Source organism: Limanda limanda, chromosome 7 (assembly GCF_963576545.1).
Source record: "Limanda limanda chromosome 7, fLimLim1.1, whole genome shotgun sequence".
Lineage (NCBI taxonomy): Eukaryota > Metazoa > Chordata > Actinopteri > Pleuronectiformes > Pleuronectidae > Limanda > Limanda limanda.
In genome coordinates, this window is record NC_083642.1 from 1,760,095 (window position 1) to 1,776,246 (window position 16,152).

General features: G+C 39.8%; 1 protein-coding gene across 1 annotated transcript in view; it reads left to right on the top strand.

The window, feature by feature from the left end:
* acap3a (ArfGAP with coiled-coil, ankyrin repeat and PH domains 3a) overlaps positions 1–14,621 on the top strand; it is a 43,189-nt gene extending 28,568 nt beyond the window's left edge. The window contains exons 12-25 of the mRNA XM_061074054.1: positions 939–990; positions 1,311–1,411; positions 2,004–2,115; positions 2,275–2,483; positions 4,445–4,514; positions 4,800–4,894; positions 4,990–5,207; positions 5,303–5,392; positions 6,937–7,029; positions 7,129–7,355; positions 7,962–8,071; positions 8,451–8,561; positions 8,649–8,710; positions 14,262–14,621. Coding sequence (XP_060930037.1) covers positions 939–990; positions 1,311–1,411; positions 2,004–2,115; positions 2,275–2,483; positions 4,445–4,514; positions 4,800–4,894; positions 4,990–5,207; positions 5,303–5,392; positions 6,937–7,029; positions 7,129–7,355; positions 7,962–8,071; positions 8,451–8,561; positions 8,649–8,710; positions 14,262–14,368 — 1,657 coding nt within the window. The 3' untranslated portion in view covers positions 14,369–14,621. The remainder of the gene's footprint in view (positions 1–938; positions 991–1,310; positions 1,412–2,003; positions 2,116–2,274; positions 2,484–4,444; positions 4,515–4,799; positions 4,895–4,989; positions 5,208–5,302; positions 5,393–6,936; positions 7,030–7,128; positions 7,356–7,961; positions 8,072–8,450; positions 8,562–8,648; positions 8,711–14,261) is intronic.
* The last annotated feature ends 1,531 nt before the right edge of the window (positions 14,622–16,152 follow it).

Below are 16,152 nucleotides of genomic sequence, written 5' to 3' on the forward strand. Positions count from 1 at the left end.
ATATGGCAACCTTTTATTACATACCTGCTTGAACAAGTGTGAAGTTTTGTCCTATATGTCATGTACAGTATATATTGTCATTTATCATTACTGAAAACCACATGAATGATCTCTCACACACCTTATGTTTTGTCTGTTTTTTTTTTTTTGTTTTTTTTTTTGTTCTGTTTTGTTATATTGACGACAATGATGTCTATATATATATATATATTTTTTTTTTTTTTCTTCTTTTTAAATTATTATTATTTAATTCTTTCTTTTCTGTTTGTCCCCTGGGGTGGGGGGGAGGGAAAAAAAAAAAAAAGTTTTCATATACGTCTGTAGGTATGAGATTTCATCTTCAATTGTGAAAACCAATAAAAAAAATTATAAAAAATAAAATAAAATACAAAAAAAAAAATAATGAAATCAATTTTCTAAAGTAAAATAAGAATTTGAATAAAGTAGGGAGAGATCACTTCCAAATGTTATAGATATGTATGTATATATCTATTAAAGTGTCTCTGGTAATATAAACATGAACAATAGAACATGTAGGTAAAGGTATGAATAACGTGTGATATTATTTGCCTTAGACACTTATTTGATTTTTATTGTGTTTAGTTGTTGCATTGAATTTGTGTGTTTTCAGGCTGTTTTAGGTTATTTTGTGTTTTAATGCATATAACATTATAAATTTCTTGCTGTTGTTCTAAAAATGACGGGAAGTTACGCAGTTTTTGTTCAGTTTCCTCCTCCGCTGACAGCTTTTATCTGTTCCTGTCACGTGATCAGGGTTGAAACGCAGCCACGACCAAAACACATTTCACTCAGCGATGCTTTTACTCGTCCTCCGTCCCTCGGTGACCACGGCCGTTCACCCTCTTGCACGCTGACCCTCAACCATGGAACAAATATCCATCTGAACCATGTTTTATTCATCCCTCCTCTCTCTGCAGACGGTGGTTCTCCATTCAGAACAGTCAGCTGGTCTATCAGAAGAAGCTCAAGGCAAGTCCATACATCTCCCCCCTGTCGGTTGTCCCCGGGGTAAAGGGGGATCTGAGAGGTTAAGTGCAACGTTAATGGGGAGGCTGGTTTTTAACGTGATGGCGTTCTCCGCTGAAATCCATCATCACTCACTTTCTCACGGATTCTGTGAGTGGAGAGATATCTGATATCGGAGCACTCGCTTTGAGGCCCTCGAGGTCTTCAGGTCATTTTCGATTCTCTGCTGATCCGTGCGGGAACATCAACATCGAACGTCATGTTCTTCAGTTTGTGCCGTTGGTCAGAGGAGAAATGAGAATTGGAGGTTTTGTGTTTTTCAGGACTCTCTGACGGTGGTGGTGGAGGATCTGCGGCTCTGCTCTGTTAAACCCTGTGAGGACATCGAGAGGAGGTTCTGCTTCGAGGTCGTGTCCCCCACAAAGTAAGAAGCTCTCACGCTGCCGTAATATCATCGGAGACCTAGAGTCACGCTTTGTTCCAAACTGATGTATCACTACTAGGAAATTTGGTGCAGAAATTCATGTTCCCCAAAGGATTGACCCAAATGTCATTAGAGTTTTGGACTATTATCTACAGATCTACTACATAGATCACATGATTTTAAATGCAATATGTTCATGTAAATTGTGACTTTTGAATTCACTAACATGGAGGAGGCAGGGTTTATAACCTATACTGCAACCGGCCAGCAGGGGGTGATCCAGATGTTTTGGCTTCACTTTTTGGAGCTGTCATGCCGTATATGGTTTTGTTTTACACATTTCATGGATCTCACTCCAGTATATAGACTGCAAAAGGACGTTTTTACAAAATTAGTTATTTCATTTAAACCTTACAAATGCTGTAACTTGCTAATAGTCTCTTTGTTTTGTGTTTTTTTCTAATAACCAAAATGATGCAGGTGATCTCATGCTGACATGTTGGTTGGACACGTCTCCCTGAATGTTTTATACACTCGTGGAACTTGTAGCTCTGTCAGGACGTAAATTAATCTGTGCTGGTTTGTGTTACAGGAGTTGCATGCTGCAGGCGGAATCTGAAAAGTTAAGACAAGCCTGGATTCAAGCAGTTCAAGCCAGCATCGCTTCAGCCTACAGAGAGAGTCCAGACTCTTACTACATCGAGGTAAATCTACTACAAATACATTTTACATTCATTGTATTTTCTCATTAGACAGAGTAAAGCAGCAGTTTGAGGAACCGGAACTTTATGTTTAACTTTAAATCCGACGTAGTGAGTTCATTTGCAGGCCGCTCTGTATTGATCTGACGTTTTTATATTTAGCATCTGGACAGAACCGCCTCTCCGTCCACCAGCAGCATCGACTCGGCCAGCGAGCCACGGGACCGCAGCGCCCGGGGCGACACCATCCTGCAGCGGATCCAGAGTCTGCCGGGGAACGAGCGCTGCTGCGACTGCGGCCAGGCCGACCCGCGCTGGGCCTCCATCAACCTCGGCATCCTGCTGTGCATCGAGTGCTCCGGCATCCACAGGTAGAGAACTCAAAGTTAAATTACCTGATAAAAATGTTTAATTCCTCCTTCCTCCTGAAGCATCTACAAATGTGGAAATATCTTTTTTATTCTTAAGGCAAACTACAGAATTTAAAATGCCTCCTACATCAGTGAAAGTTTGAATATTTGTGCAAACCTTCCTCGCTGCTTCTCAACTCAAACTGAGATTACAGATGGAAAGTTTCTTCTTTCACAAGTAAAGCTTTAAAACTGGCGTTTGGTTTTAAGCTCTGCACATCACACCGATCTTAATTCAAGTTCTATAGATTAAATTACATTTGTGTTTTCTTCTTATTCACATTTCTTTGTCATAGGGGTTTGATAACTAAAGTGTTTTAGTATCAGCTGATAAATCGGTATTAGAAACGTTTTGCTCAATAATATTAGTATCAGCATCGGAGGGGATTATTAATCCGTCTTCATAGAGCTCAGTGAAGGTCAAACTCCGTTCTGGATACTTCCTCCTCCACCACTTCCATGTGCCGCGTGGTCGCTGGCTCTGAACACAGGAAGTGCTGCCAGAGGACCGTGTCGTACCTCGTGCTGCTGAAGCTCGGTCCAGCAGGTTCTCTGCTGAGGGGATCAAAGCCGCCTGCTGGATCAGACTGGCTTTGATTTAAACTTTTCACTGAGAAGAGGAAGACGGCTGCAGAGCTGAGACACACACACACACACACACACACACACACATACACACACGCTGTGAACAGGTTCCTCAGTTACATCACACTGCTGCGTCACTAACTTCATTTCTCAAGTTCCCCGGAGTGAGAAATCAACCTGAGTTGTTTGAGAGTGTTTGTGTGTGTGTGTGTGTGTGTGTGTGTGTGTGTGTGCGTGTGTGTGTGCAATTATCACTGCTTATGTAATCACAGGCCACATCCCTGTGTGTGCGCTCACCTGTTGAATATTCATGACCCTGCTCGGCCCCCCCCCTTCCGTCACAATGAGCGGACCCTCACCAAACCAAAGGGGGAGAAACACTATCAGTTTTTTTTTTCACTCGACTGTGCCACTGTTGCCAGGCAACCAGACGGCGTCATCGGGGGAACTCGGTGATTTGCATGACATTAGCAGCGGCTCCTCTCATTTCTCTCAGGATAGAAACTCTGTGGTTTCCTGCAGCTTCTCAAACCAGCGTCGTGGTCAGGGGCGGGTTGTGAGAAACTGGGGCCCGGGGCAAGTCAAAAGACCCCCCCCACACTCCTGAAATATGTAAACAAGACACAACAAATCTTTATCATCATTTTGTATCTCAGTGTTTGTTTTGTGTGTTTGTGGTCTTCTGTAGTTGTTTTATGTCTCTTTGTGGGTGTTGTGTGTCTGTTTTTAGTAAGTAGTCATTTAGTTTGGTCATTTTATTTCTCTTTTGCATAGTTTTTGTGTCTCTCCGTCGTCTGGTTGTGCGTTTCTGGACATGTTTTGTCTCTCTGTGGCTGTTCTGTGTCTCCTCGCAGTATTGTTTTGTCTTTTTGTGGTCGTTTTGTGTTTTTCATAGTTGTTTTTCGCCTCTTTGTGGTCATTCTTCTCTTTGGGTTAGTTTTTGTTTCTCTCTATTGTCATTTTGATTCTTTGTGGTCGTTTTGTGTCTGTTTTTGATTGTTTTGTTTGTCTTTGTGGTAGTTTTGTGTCTTTTGGTCATTTTGTATCTTTTCGGGTCATTTTGTGTCTCTGGTGTTATCTAGTGTATTTAAGACTGAGGCACCAGTACCAGGTGACCTCTGACCTCTCCGACCTGGTTGACCTGTTCATCCACAACCACAGTTTGACGAACCTCTCTTATAGTTTCCTCTTTGTCTCGTCAGCAGATTATAAACCAGCTGCAGTCGTCTGTGGCTTCAAAGTCACAACAAAGTCACATTCTTCCACTTTTGCCGTTTTCGTCCGACCACAGAACATAAACAGAATATTTTTAACTTGAAGTTTGTTTTCTGTTGCAGGAGTCTCGGGGTTCAATGTTCGAAGGTCCGCTCCCTCACGCTGGACACGTGGGAACCAGAACTATTAAAGGTACAGTTTGCATAAGAATGAAACAGTTATCTTATCATCATCTTTATTAATAGTATTATTATTATTGAATCATTAAGCAGATGCTCATCCATTAAAGGAATATTTTGACATTTTGAGAACTACTTAAATTTACAGTCTTGACGAGAGAAATATAAGAAGATGGATACTTCTCGTGTATCTGTACGTTAGATATGAATCCACAGCCTGCAGTCAGATAGCTTAGCTTAGCATAGCACAGACATTTCTCATTGTTCCCTCAAGACGTTGCTGGTGTCATCCTTGTAGTTGATGTGTGAGCTTGGGAACAGCGTCATCAACCACATCTATGAAGGTTCGTACCAAGAACAAGGTCTGAAGAAACCATCGCCCACCAGTTCAAGGTAAGAAGCAATAAATTAAATACACCTCAATTATCCGAACAGAATCTGACTCATTGTTAAAATCTGTCACTTTCCGACGCTTCGCTTCTTCACAGGCAGGAAAAAGAAACTTGGATCAAAGCAAAGTATGTCGAGAAGAAGTTCCTGAAGAAGATGGGCTGCACGGAGATCCTCATCAACGGCGAGCGGAAGCCCGAGCGGCGGTGGAGCGTGAAGAAGTGCCGGCGCCACAACAGCGCCACCACCGTCCCCAAAACCCGGCGGAGATACCGACAAGAGCCCGGAAGCACCTCCCCTTCGACCCTCTCCGCGGGTACTTTCACTCAGCTCTGTGGTTTAAGCCCCCCCCCATCACCTCTTGTTTATTACTGTTCCGCTGACTCATCACTTTCCTCGTTTGTCTCTCAGCTGCTGCGAAGTTCAGACGTGATTCCCTGTTTTGTCCCGACGAGCTCGACACGCTCTTCTCCTACTTTGACACGGGATCCGGACCTCGAAGTAAGAGCCTCACTCTCCAGTGTGTAACGAGTTCCACCTTCACAGGAAACACACACATTGAGTGTAACAGCCTGAATGTGCAGTAGACGTGTGATAGATAGATAGATAGGTAGATAGATAGATAGATAGATAGATAGATAGATAGATAGATAGATAGATAGATAGATAGATAGATAGATAGATAGATAGATAGATAGATAGATAGATAGATAGATAGATAGATAGATAGATTACTTTATTCATCCCCGAAGGGAAATTAAGTCGTCATAGCAGCCGGTATATTTGAATACAATTAAATACAATACAATAGAATAAAATAAAAAATATTGAGGTAGAAAGAATAAAAACAGAAACACAAGATAAATAGGTAGATAAGGTGCAGTGGCAAGATGATGGTAATAGTACTGATGAAATGATGGTAATGTTATTGTTAGACAGTATATAAGAATAGTAGGGCTGGGCAAGTTAACTCGTTTTAATCGAGTTAACTCAAGTGATGAGTTAACTCGATTAATTATTTTATCTCGCATTAACTCAGGTTTGATTATTTATTGTTTTATTGTGAAAGTCAGGCTTTTATTTTGTGAAAGTCTGTTGCTGACTGCTGCGGAACCGGAAAAAAGAAAATAATTGGCGGATAAACAACCATGGATAAGGGTACGGAGCTTTTACATGGCCATTTTCATTTTAAAGTCCTTCCAGACGGCGGAGTCGACAGAACCAAAGTTATTTGTAGCCACTGCCAAGGTGAATTTTCTTATCACCGGAGTTCTTCCTGTCTAAAATATCACCTGAATGCAAAACACACAGTTGATATCAGCAAATCACTCAACGAAACAGCGAGTGGAGCGAGGCTTCGGCAGACTACGTTAGACGCAGAGAGGAGTATACATTTTTCATAACGAAGAGGATAACATTAATGCCCTGGCAGTGGCATTGAGCTTTAATTTTGTATTTGCTTTGATAACATTGTTAAGTTGAGATTTACACTGAATATTTTATTTAACTTCTACTGTATTAAGCGCTATACACTACTTTTTAATTCATTATTGGATTTTGCGTATACAATGCGATTAATCGTGATTAATCAGGGAAATCATGCGATTAATCCGATTAAAACTTTTAATCGTTGCCCAGCCCTAAACATAATATATATTTATATATGATAGTAATTATACCAATATAATAGCAGTATATAGTAATAATGGCAGCAACAGTATATATAAAAATAATAGTAAATATAATAATAATAACATGTACACATGTATAAATATGTGTATATAGACTTATATATACAAAGAATATACAAAGAGTATGATATAATATGATATGATATATAGTAGAGGTATAAATATAAGTATTTGACTATACAATAGATAATATAATATACTATGAGTGTAAGAATATGTAGACAGAGTGTGCAAAAGACAATATTATTTTATAAAATGATATATAATATGTGTTGCCTTAAAACAAAACCGGTCAGGCTGAAAGAAGCAGCGGTAACTAACGTGTCCATGTTGTGGCGTCTGCTGGTCCGGCAGGTCTGAGCAGTGACAGCGGGTTGGGGGGCAGCACGGACGGCAGCACGGACATCCTGGTGTTCGGCTCGGTGGTGGACAGCGTCACAGAGGAGGGTGAGTCCAGCAGAGCGACGATCAACAGACGCTCCTGTTGGAAGTTTAACTCAAATGAGTTTGTAAAGACTGACATGCATATTTCTCTCTTGTCCTCAGAGTGTGAGGTGTCCGAGGACTCGAGCGGCGAACCGGAGCTGGAGGCGGAGCCGGAGACGTCCGACCCGGAGGACATACGGGACCTTCACCCCGGAGCGCTGCTGTACAAAGCCTCCAAGGCCCGGAACCTGCCCGTCATGGCCGAGGCGCTGGCTCACGGCGCCGACGTCAACTCGGTCAACGACGAGGACGAAGGGAAGACGCCGCTCATACAGGCGGTGATCGGGGTGAGTGGCGCCGGATGATCGTACTCAGAGAGGCAGAGTATAAGACCAGCAAAAGTATAGTATGGGCCCTCAATTTCTTAGGGCTCTAAAGTGATCATATGGTCATTACCCCTGTACAACCACTGGGCAACCCACTGTCTAAATACCTCTTGCCAATGTACCAATGAGCGTGCCATCTAGTTCTGAGTGTCATTTTAGTAATTTATTTTATTTTATTTTTTCCTTTTATTTTATTTTATTTTATTTTTTCCTTTTATTTTATTTATTTTTTATTATTTGTATTATTTTGTCTGGTTGCTTGTTTCTTATTTTTACTGTATTTTTAACTTGCTCCTCCTTGAAAAAAAAAAAAAAAAAAAATGTATAGTATGAATACATGACTTGACACAAACCAGAAATTGGATTAAGCTCAAATATAATTTGATTATTTAAAGATCAATTCCCCCCTAAAGACACCAAACATGACCAGAAATTGCCCGACTGGCTGAAAAACTCTATAACTCAGCAGCTGTAAATGTGCAAATATCCACTTAAATGACCCTTTTAGTCCCAAAATCAATTCCAACACTAGTGTCTCCGTGCTGAGCTGCTCTCTCTTCACTCCAGGGCTCGTTGATCGCCTGTGAGTTCCTGCTCCAGAACGCTGGCGACGTCAACCAGAGAGACGCCAGGGGGCGCTGCCCGCTGCATCACGCCACGTATCTGGGACACACGGGGTGAGTCCGGAGGCAGAAAATGTGTTTTGGTGTTATTTTTTGTGTTGTTTTACCACGTCTGCAAAGGAGGTTGTGTTTCCTCCCTGTCTATCTGTTTGTTTGTTGGTTTGTTTTGAACGATCTGATCGACGACGTGTGATTGATTTCAGTTAATAGATGATGTTTTTCTACACTTGACGGATCCTCACATGTGTCTCTGAGGTTTCTACATATGTTTACCTGTTAAAAGTGTTTTTAGTAGTTTGTCCTGACTCTTGCTGAGGGTGAAGGACAGAGGATGTCTCACCATGTTAAAGCCCTAAGAGACAAATTGTGATTTGTGAATATGGGCTATACAAATAAAATATGATTGATTGATTGATTATCTTTGTGTTTCCAGGCAGGTGTGTTTGTTCCTGAAGAGAGGGGCCACCCAGCACGACGGGGACGAGGACGGCCAGGACCCTCTGAGTATAGCAGTGCAGCAGGCCAACGCAGACATAGTCACTCTGTAAGTGGATTTAATGGAAGCTGTTCCACTGACCTCCTGCTGTGATGAGTTCCTAACCCTCTGCTCCTCTTGGTTCTCGTCCCTCAGGCTGCGTCTGGCCAGGATGAACGAGGAGATGCGGGAGTCGGAGGGACCCTTCGGACAGCCAGGTCAATACCCAGTCACCAGCCCCACTGAGCAGCAGTACAAGAGATGCATTCAGGAGTTTATCTGTCTCACTATCGCCGAGTGCTAGAATCAGCCACAGGTTGAATCCCAGGGCAGAGGGAGCAGGGCGAGAGAGAGAGAGAGAGAGAGAGAGATCCTGTATTCCACACTCTGCATGTCGTCCCTGAGAGGAAACGTTCCACCACCACATTAACATCTCAACATCAGACATATCCAGAACATCTGTAGAGTTCCTCTCCCCGGCCCCGCCTCCCGTCCACCACCAGCAGTCAGCTCCACTTCTCAGGATCAAACCAGAACTCAGCGTTAACTTTCAAATGATGTCAGATGTGAGCGACTGGCTTTGCCACAAGAGAGTCGGTGTTGTTGTGAGTCCATTCCCTGCCAGGAAAGAGTCCGACTCTTGTTTTTAAAAAGAATATCCAGCAGCACTAGTGTCAAGCACCAAGTCATCAGCAGAATATTAGGGACCAACTTATTTGCTCTGAACCAAAGACCTGCAACAGCTCGAGGTTTCCTTTAGTTCGAGTTTCTATTTTGTTGTGTCTTTGTTGTCGTGCAAAGCGGGACGAGAGGTTTTGGTCGTCCTTGGTTCTGGAAGTCGTTTTTTCTCATAGACTCGTGTGAAAATATGGACTAAACCGTCAAATTTACATTTATGAGAAAATTGTCTGGTTGTTTGATGAAAAGTCGAAGTCGGGGTTCGTGAAGATTTTCGGGCAAAAGTTAACTACGACTCCCAAGATGCATTCTGTCAAGAAGCAAGTACTTTTAAAATCTAGATGAATTACGGGTGAATCCAGCTTTGAAATGCATCTTGGGAGTCGTAGTCAACTTTCCACCCCGAAACTTTTATATCCACACACTTCAACTTTTAATAAAACCACCAGATCATTTTCTCTGCTTGCTGCTGTGAATAGTTTCATGTTCATAGTGATCTGGTCATTTGATAAATATGTAAAAGCTTTGGGGTAGAAGTTAACTACGACTCCCAAGATGCATTTCGTCAAGAAACGTTAAATCGCAGAGCATAAAGTGAACAGATTAAATACGTTTACTTTTGAATTATGGGTCAATAACGTGTGTTTTCTGCAGCTCAGTATCTGTAGCACAGACGACTACGGGATAAAAGACACAATCGATAAGTTCAGGGTGGTGCAGCCAAACTTTCTCTAACTTTCCTCGGACCTGTTGTTTGTGCTCGTGTGTTCGGTGGCGGTAGAGATCTTTATTTTCCGTTGGATCGGCCGTGAGGAGGAAACTGTGACGCTGCGATAACTGTGACTGAGAGAAAATGATCCTCAGGTCATTTTCTCTGTTTTTGATTGAGAGATTGATCAAGTGAAGCTTTTATTTTGAATTAAAAGCGAGATTATGCACTTTTTCTTACCAGCAGTGATTTAAATCTTCTTTTTCTGTCGTTCATTTTTATTTTTTACTGCTTCTCTTGTTTCTCTTTTAATTTATGACAGAAGTCCCAGAGCAATAGTGCAATGCTTACGTCCGTGATCTGTATTTTTTGTATTACGTTGGACAACAATGCAGAGGGTATTTTTTTAAGCTGGATCTATTTTGTTAGACTTTACTTTGCCGAGCACTCACACACAGTATTATATTCTCATGATGAGAGCGAGAGCCATTCCTCCACAGTTTCAGTGTAAATACCCACCTGGAGTAATTCTGCAGAGGAAGATGGACATTTTTGATATTGTGTATTACTGTATATACAGTATTTGTAATTTCAAACGTTTGCTTATGGTAATCTAATGTGTCAAGATTTGGCCTATATTGAATTTGTTCTTTGTTTTTAGTGCATGGGTGGCTGTCGCTCAGGTCCTCTGAAGCCCTGTTTACTTCTGTGCCAGTGTATGTGAATAATTGATCTTTCGTAATGTTGAATAATGTTAATATCAGTATTCTAAATATATATAAATATATATCTTACTAAATCATGACAACAGTGCATGACATTCAAGACAAACACCTCACATCGGCTGGATTCCTGTTTGTGCCAAACGCTTGATGACGGTGAACTTGGTAGTTTCTGAATCTAATGACCCCTGTTGAGCTCTGAAATGATGTCAGGTCTGACGCCTGGTTTTTGCTTGACCCCCCCCCCCAGCAAATGAGAGAAAGATCCAGAATATGCAGGAGACGACTGTTGGTTAAATGGTTGCATTGCTTGAAAGAGCCAAGTCGATGCTTTGCACGTTCTCGGAGCTAAATTAGCCCAAAGAAACATTCTGATGAATTATTTTCCCAAAGATCGTCTTGTACAGATTCTCTCGACTGTTTGGGGGTTTAGTTCAAACCAAAGACCAGAGACAGTTTTTCAGAGAAACAGGGAAATAGTTTTACCCGTTTCTATTTCGTATGTTTAAGGGACTGTATACAAATTATTTGAAATGAGGAGGGAGGCAAAAGTTAACCTTTGCTTGACCCAGAAAAAACAACAAAATCTTCCCCTCTCCTTTTTCAACTCGAATCATAACATGTCATTGTGTTTCTAAATTGACAATATGTGGCTAATAAGTGACAGACCACCAAAACATCATAACATCCCCTCGTCTGACTTCTTCTTCCTCCCTAATAATCTCTATCCAGTCCCTAACTTGTATTTGCGGATGTTTTTAACGGACGTGGCAGCAACAGAAAGTTCGACTCACTCATTCCCCCCCGCCCCTTGTTGCTTGTCGGTGAAAAAATTCAACGCACTTTGAAAACACACAATCTTAATCGTCCAGTATTTTCTTATTCCGTGCAGTACTTTACTAAACGTTTTACTACATGAATGATGTCAGCACCGAGCGATAGTTTCCATCGAGCCACTAAAGGAGAACTGTTCCAGCACAATGTGTCTGCAGCGGATCGTACTTCCAACAAGTTGACTGTTGTGTATATAAACTAAAAAAACTATTAACACTTTAACTGCTTGCTTCCTTACATGCAAATTTTTAACTCCGTTGTACTTTTTCTGTCTCTGACTGTTACTTGTTCGATTTCTTGGACTGTTGTAAGAGGACGTGTGTCTCTAAATAAACAGTGTGTGTGCATATTAACACTAACTGCTACCTATGTTTGTTCTTTTTGTCGAATAACTCCTCCCAGTGTCGTCTGAAATGATTCTGATAATAAATGGACGATGTGACTAAAATCTAACTTCTCCATTCGATCCTTTGTCTCATTTCTCCTTCAGTTCTCTTTGTCTTGCATCTAACAGAATTAACAAACTTCTAACCTCCTGTGCTGCTTGCGCACTAATTATAGATATTTCAAATATTCTAACATTTATGTTGTGCACTAGAATATGAACAGCATGTTTTAATCTGCATGCTTCTCCCAACCGACTCTGAAGAAACAATATATAGTTATAGTTATAATAATAAATGGTTTATAAAACACTGGAATATAGTCGTAAACAAGTATAAGGAAATTGTTAGCAATTAAAAAATATTGTAATACTGCTGGATTGATAAGACATTGGTATTTCAGCTTTAATTGTATTTAATTGTATATGATTAAACATCATAAAGCATATATTAGTTGTATATTTAAAGGTAGAAAGATTAATTCTTTCCCTGCAGGAATATTATGTTTTCAACTCAAGGTTTGATTTACTGCATTTATTCTGGTTCTTAATCAGCTCATGAAAGTGTCATGACAGTAATAGAACTTAAATATTTGATTTATATCAATAAACTCTAAAAGTGCGCTAAAATCTGCTTAAAGTTCCATTAAAGTGTTTTATAAACCATGTAGAACAAATTGAAATGTCTTGTTCGGTCAAATCAATAGTTTAAAACCAAAATATTTCAAGTTTACGTTGATAAAACCATCGATGGAATAATTGTTTCATCTCTTGTTCTTATAAATGTCAAATACAGAGGAGGTTAAAATAACATGTTGGAAAGAACGCAATGTAGTTTAAGGTTTGAACTTACTGATCTCTCTCACACACACACACACACACACACACACACACACACACACACTCACATATGCAGAGGGAAAGCCAGGAATGTTCATTCCCCTTTTTAATTAGCCAAGTCTGGGAGCTCTCACGGGACAAAAGAGTCGAGCTGCTTTTGTTGTGCCTGTAGATTCAGCCGTTGCCATGGCGACAGGAAAAGTAAAGGCTCAGTATCTGGAAAGTTGAAAGAGTGAAGCTTCATGGTGCCTCGCTCTGTCTCTGCTGCTCCATTCATCAGGCTTTTCTTACCCAGAACTCCTCCTCTCCCTCACTGCTGCTTGTTTTCTCCACTTTCATGTGAAAGATGTTTTGACGATTGAAAGTAAGAGAGAGAGACTTTTCTCTCTATCACTTTTTATATCGCATTTCTAGAAATAACATTCGTAAAAGCTTCTGAGGCTGAAACTAAAGAGTCAGATCTGCTTTGTGAGACTCATTCATCCAGCGACTTCTCCAGCAAAGTGCAGAACAACTTTAAACTCAGTTAACCGATGAGTTGATCAACAGGAAATATATTTTGATAAATGATTAATCCTTTTTATAAGATTTTAAAACAAAAATGGAACATGTGATAAACTGAATGACTTTTGGACTTTTAAATCACCACAGCCATTTTTTCTTTACTATTTAATAATATTTTACGAACAAGTATTTAATCGATTCATCCATCAAATTGTCAGCGAATGAATTGATAATGAACCCAATCTGTATTCGCAGCCTTTTAGGAAATTGTGCTCAGAGAAGATTTACAGACTGATCTTAAATCTGCCATCTTTCTTTAAAACATGCCTTATATTCTATTCACTGGTTCTGTATATTTTTGTTTGAGTGCATTTTATAATCTTAAATTCAGGAAAATTATCTTAAATTAAGGAAAAATCTTAAATTCAGGCCAGCCATTGTAATGTTGGTAAATGAGGAACGTCAGAGAAATTATACAATAATGAGAATTTAGTGTTCAAATGCACATATGCTTGAGTGTAACAGGTAAATATATTTTGATAAATGATTAATCCTTTTTATAAGGTTTTAACAAAAAATGGAACATGTGATAAACTGAATGACTTTTGGACTTTTAAATCACCACAGCCATTTTTTCTTTACTATTAAATAATATTTTACGGACAAGTAATTAATCGATAAATCCAGAAAATTGTCAGCGGATGAATTGATAGTGAAAACAATCTTTATTTGCAGTTTATTTGCATTTGAGTGCATATTATAATCTTAAATTCAGGAAAATTATCTTAAAATCAGGAAAAAATCTTAAATTCAGACCAGACATTGTAATGTTGGTAAATGAGGAACGTCAGAGAAATTATACAATAATGAGAATTTAGTGTTCAAATGCACATATGCTTGATTACATTGCTTCACATAATGTAATCTGCTCCTAACGAATTTAGATTAAAGAGCATTTTAAAGTCTGAAGCAGTTTGATGAATTTGGGCCTTGGTATCAAGGTCAGCGTTCAGTGGTGGATTCTCATTTTCATAATTTTCATCGTTCTCATCATTTTCCTGATTCTCATCGTTATTCTGTGTTGTCTTTTCCTTCAGCAGGAGACGCCACGTACCTGGACATCTTCCGGGAGTTCTCCCACATGGCGTCCCACAACCCAGAGAAGCTGAAACGAAGGAGTGTGCACTTCCGACACTCCTTCAGGTAGTCGGCTCAGGATCCGGAGCAACGTGACGTACTTGAAACGTGCAACAGCCACTTTCCAGATATCACTGTCCACCACCTCCACCACTTGAGGAAAGATCACATCAATAATACTGCTCTGTTATTTCTACAGAGCAGTAAAGTGAAAGACAGTTCCGTGATGCTGGGGGTTCGTTATTATTCAGTGTTTAGATGAACTCAATCAAATCTGTGCTGTTCTCAGATCAGACCTTTATTTTGATAGGATTTTTTGCATTTAGAGGATTTGCTGGTAATCTCCTCTTATCCACATATATAAATATAGTATTGCTTTTTTGTTGTTTTTTACAATGTTAGATTTACCTTTGGATAAAATGCCCAGCACTTGTTTTTATATCTTTTTTTCCTTCAAATCGTCATTTGTTTGCTCTTCTCTCAGCGTCATTGAAGGACTTTCATCAAATACTTTACAATAAATGAATTTCTCTGTAACGCATGCATTTACTCTCATTATATTTTTCAATACTCAAACTTGAATTCTGCTTTGTTAAATGGATAAAGTGTCATACCAGTAGTTATCTCCACCAAACCAGCGTCTTGAAGTCACAGTGTATTTCTCTTCTCTCTCTCCATGAGCAGTTTATTTTGAATGTCTTATTCTGCATCGACTACGCTGGTGTAGTCTGTGTGGTGTTTTTGTTTAATTGTACTTTGCAGTACCACTATGAAATACAGCGCTCGTGTTACTGTACATGTGCCGTGGAAGCAAGAAATGCTAATATATCTGAAGGAGCAGGGAAACTGATCTGAAGGTGGAATGAAATAAACAATGTCTGTGTTTACATGAGCTGTGACATCAGGCCTCCTTATTTGAAGCTGACACACCAGCGCCCTCTGGAGGTGAAGTGTGAGACCAGTGAGTGAACATCTCAAATGGTTTAATCTCTTTAAATATATTATTTTTGGTGCAACAGAACTTTTTTAAATTGTATTTATTATCAGATAATATGGATTCAGGATTTAATTATATACAGAAATAAACAAATTACACTAAACCTATAATTCAAATTTTCATTTTAACTTGACATGTAAACATAAATGAATTGTTTACTTTGTGAAATAAGTTTTTATATATTGTTGACATATCAGTAAACATATATACGCAGATACTGTTTGAAAAGTTAATATCGGCTGATTTATATCTTCCACCACTTTATTTATATGGTTCCATCACTTTCACATAAATGCACCAGAAGTAATATCTCTATGCTTTTATTAGTTAATGTGATATTTATGTTTAATAGCACAGATCCTATCTTTCTGACAACCTTTATCTTAAAGATGTTAAAGATATTTTAAAGTAAAGATTGTGGAGAATAGATTTATAACTTGATTTACATTAAAGTAAGTGTTTTTATTACTTTAACTTAAAGTGGAGGTTTTTTCTTCCTTTATAAACTTTTGAAAACAGCTTTAAATCATAGTTATGATTATAGGAGTTTAGTGTTTCAGTGACAGATTGTGACGTGAGGCCGTCAGTGACGTCATGTTGACAGGAAGTGGGATGTCCCTGGCAGCAGCAGATGAAGATGGAGCTGAGAGAAGATGGAGCTGAGGGTTTTCAGGCTTCCGGCTCCTCACGATGATTTCTGTCAGTTTCTTCTCTCTCTTGCTGCATCATGTGACCTCGGAGTCCAGTCACATGGGACTGGTAGCTCGTAGCTAGCTGTTAGCTGTTAGCTGCTAGCTGTTAGCTGCTAGCTATTAGCTGCTAGCTGTTAGCTTGGTCCTCCATCCTCCCTGGTGCAG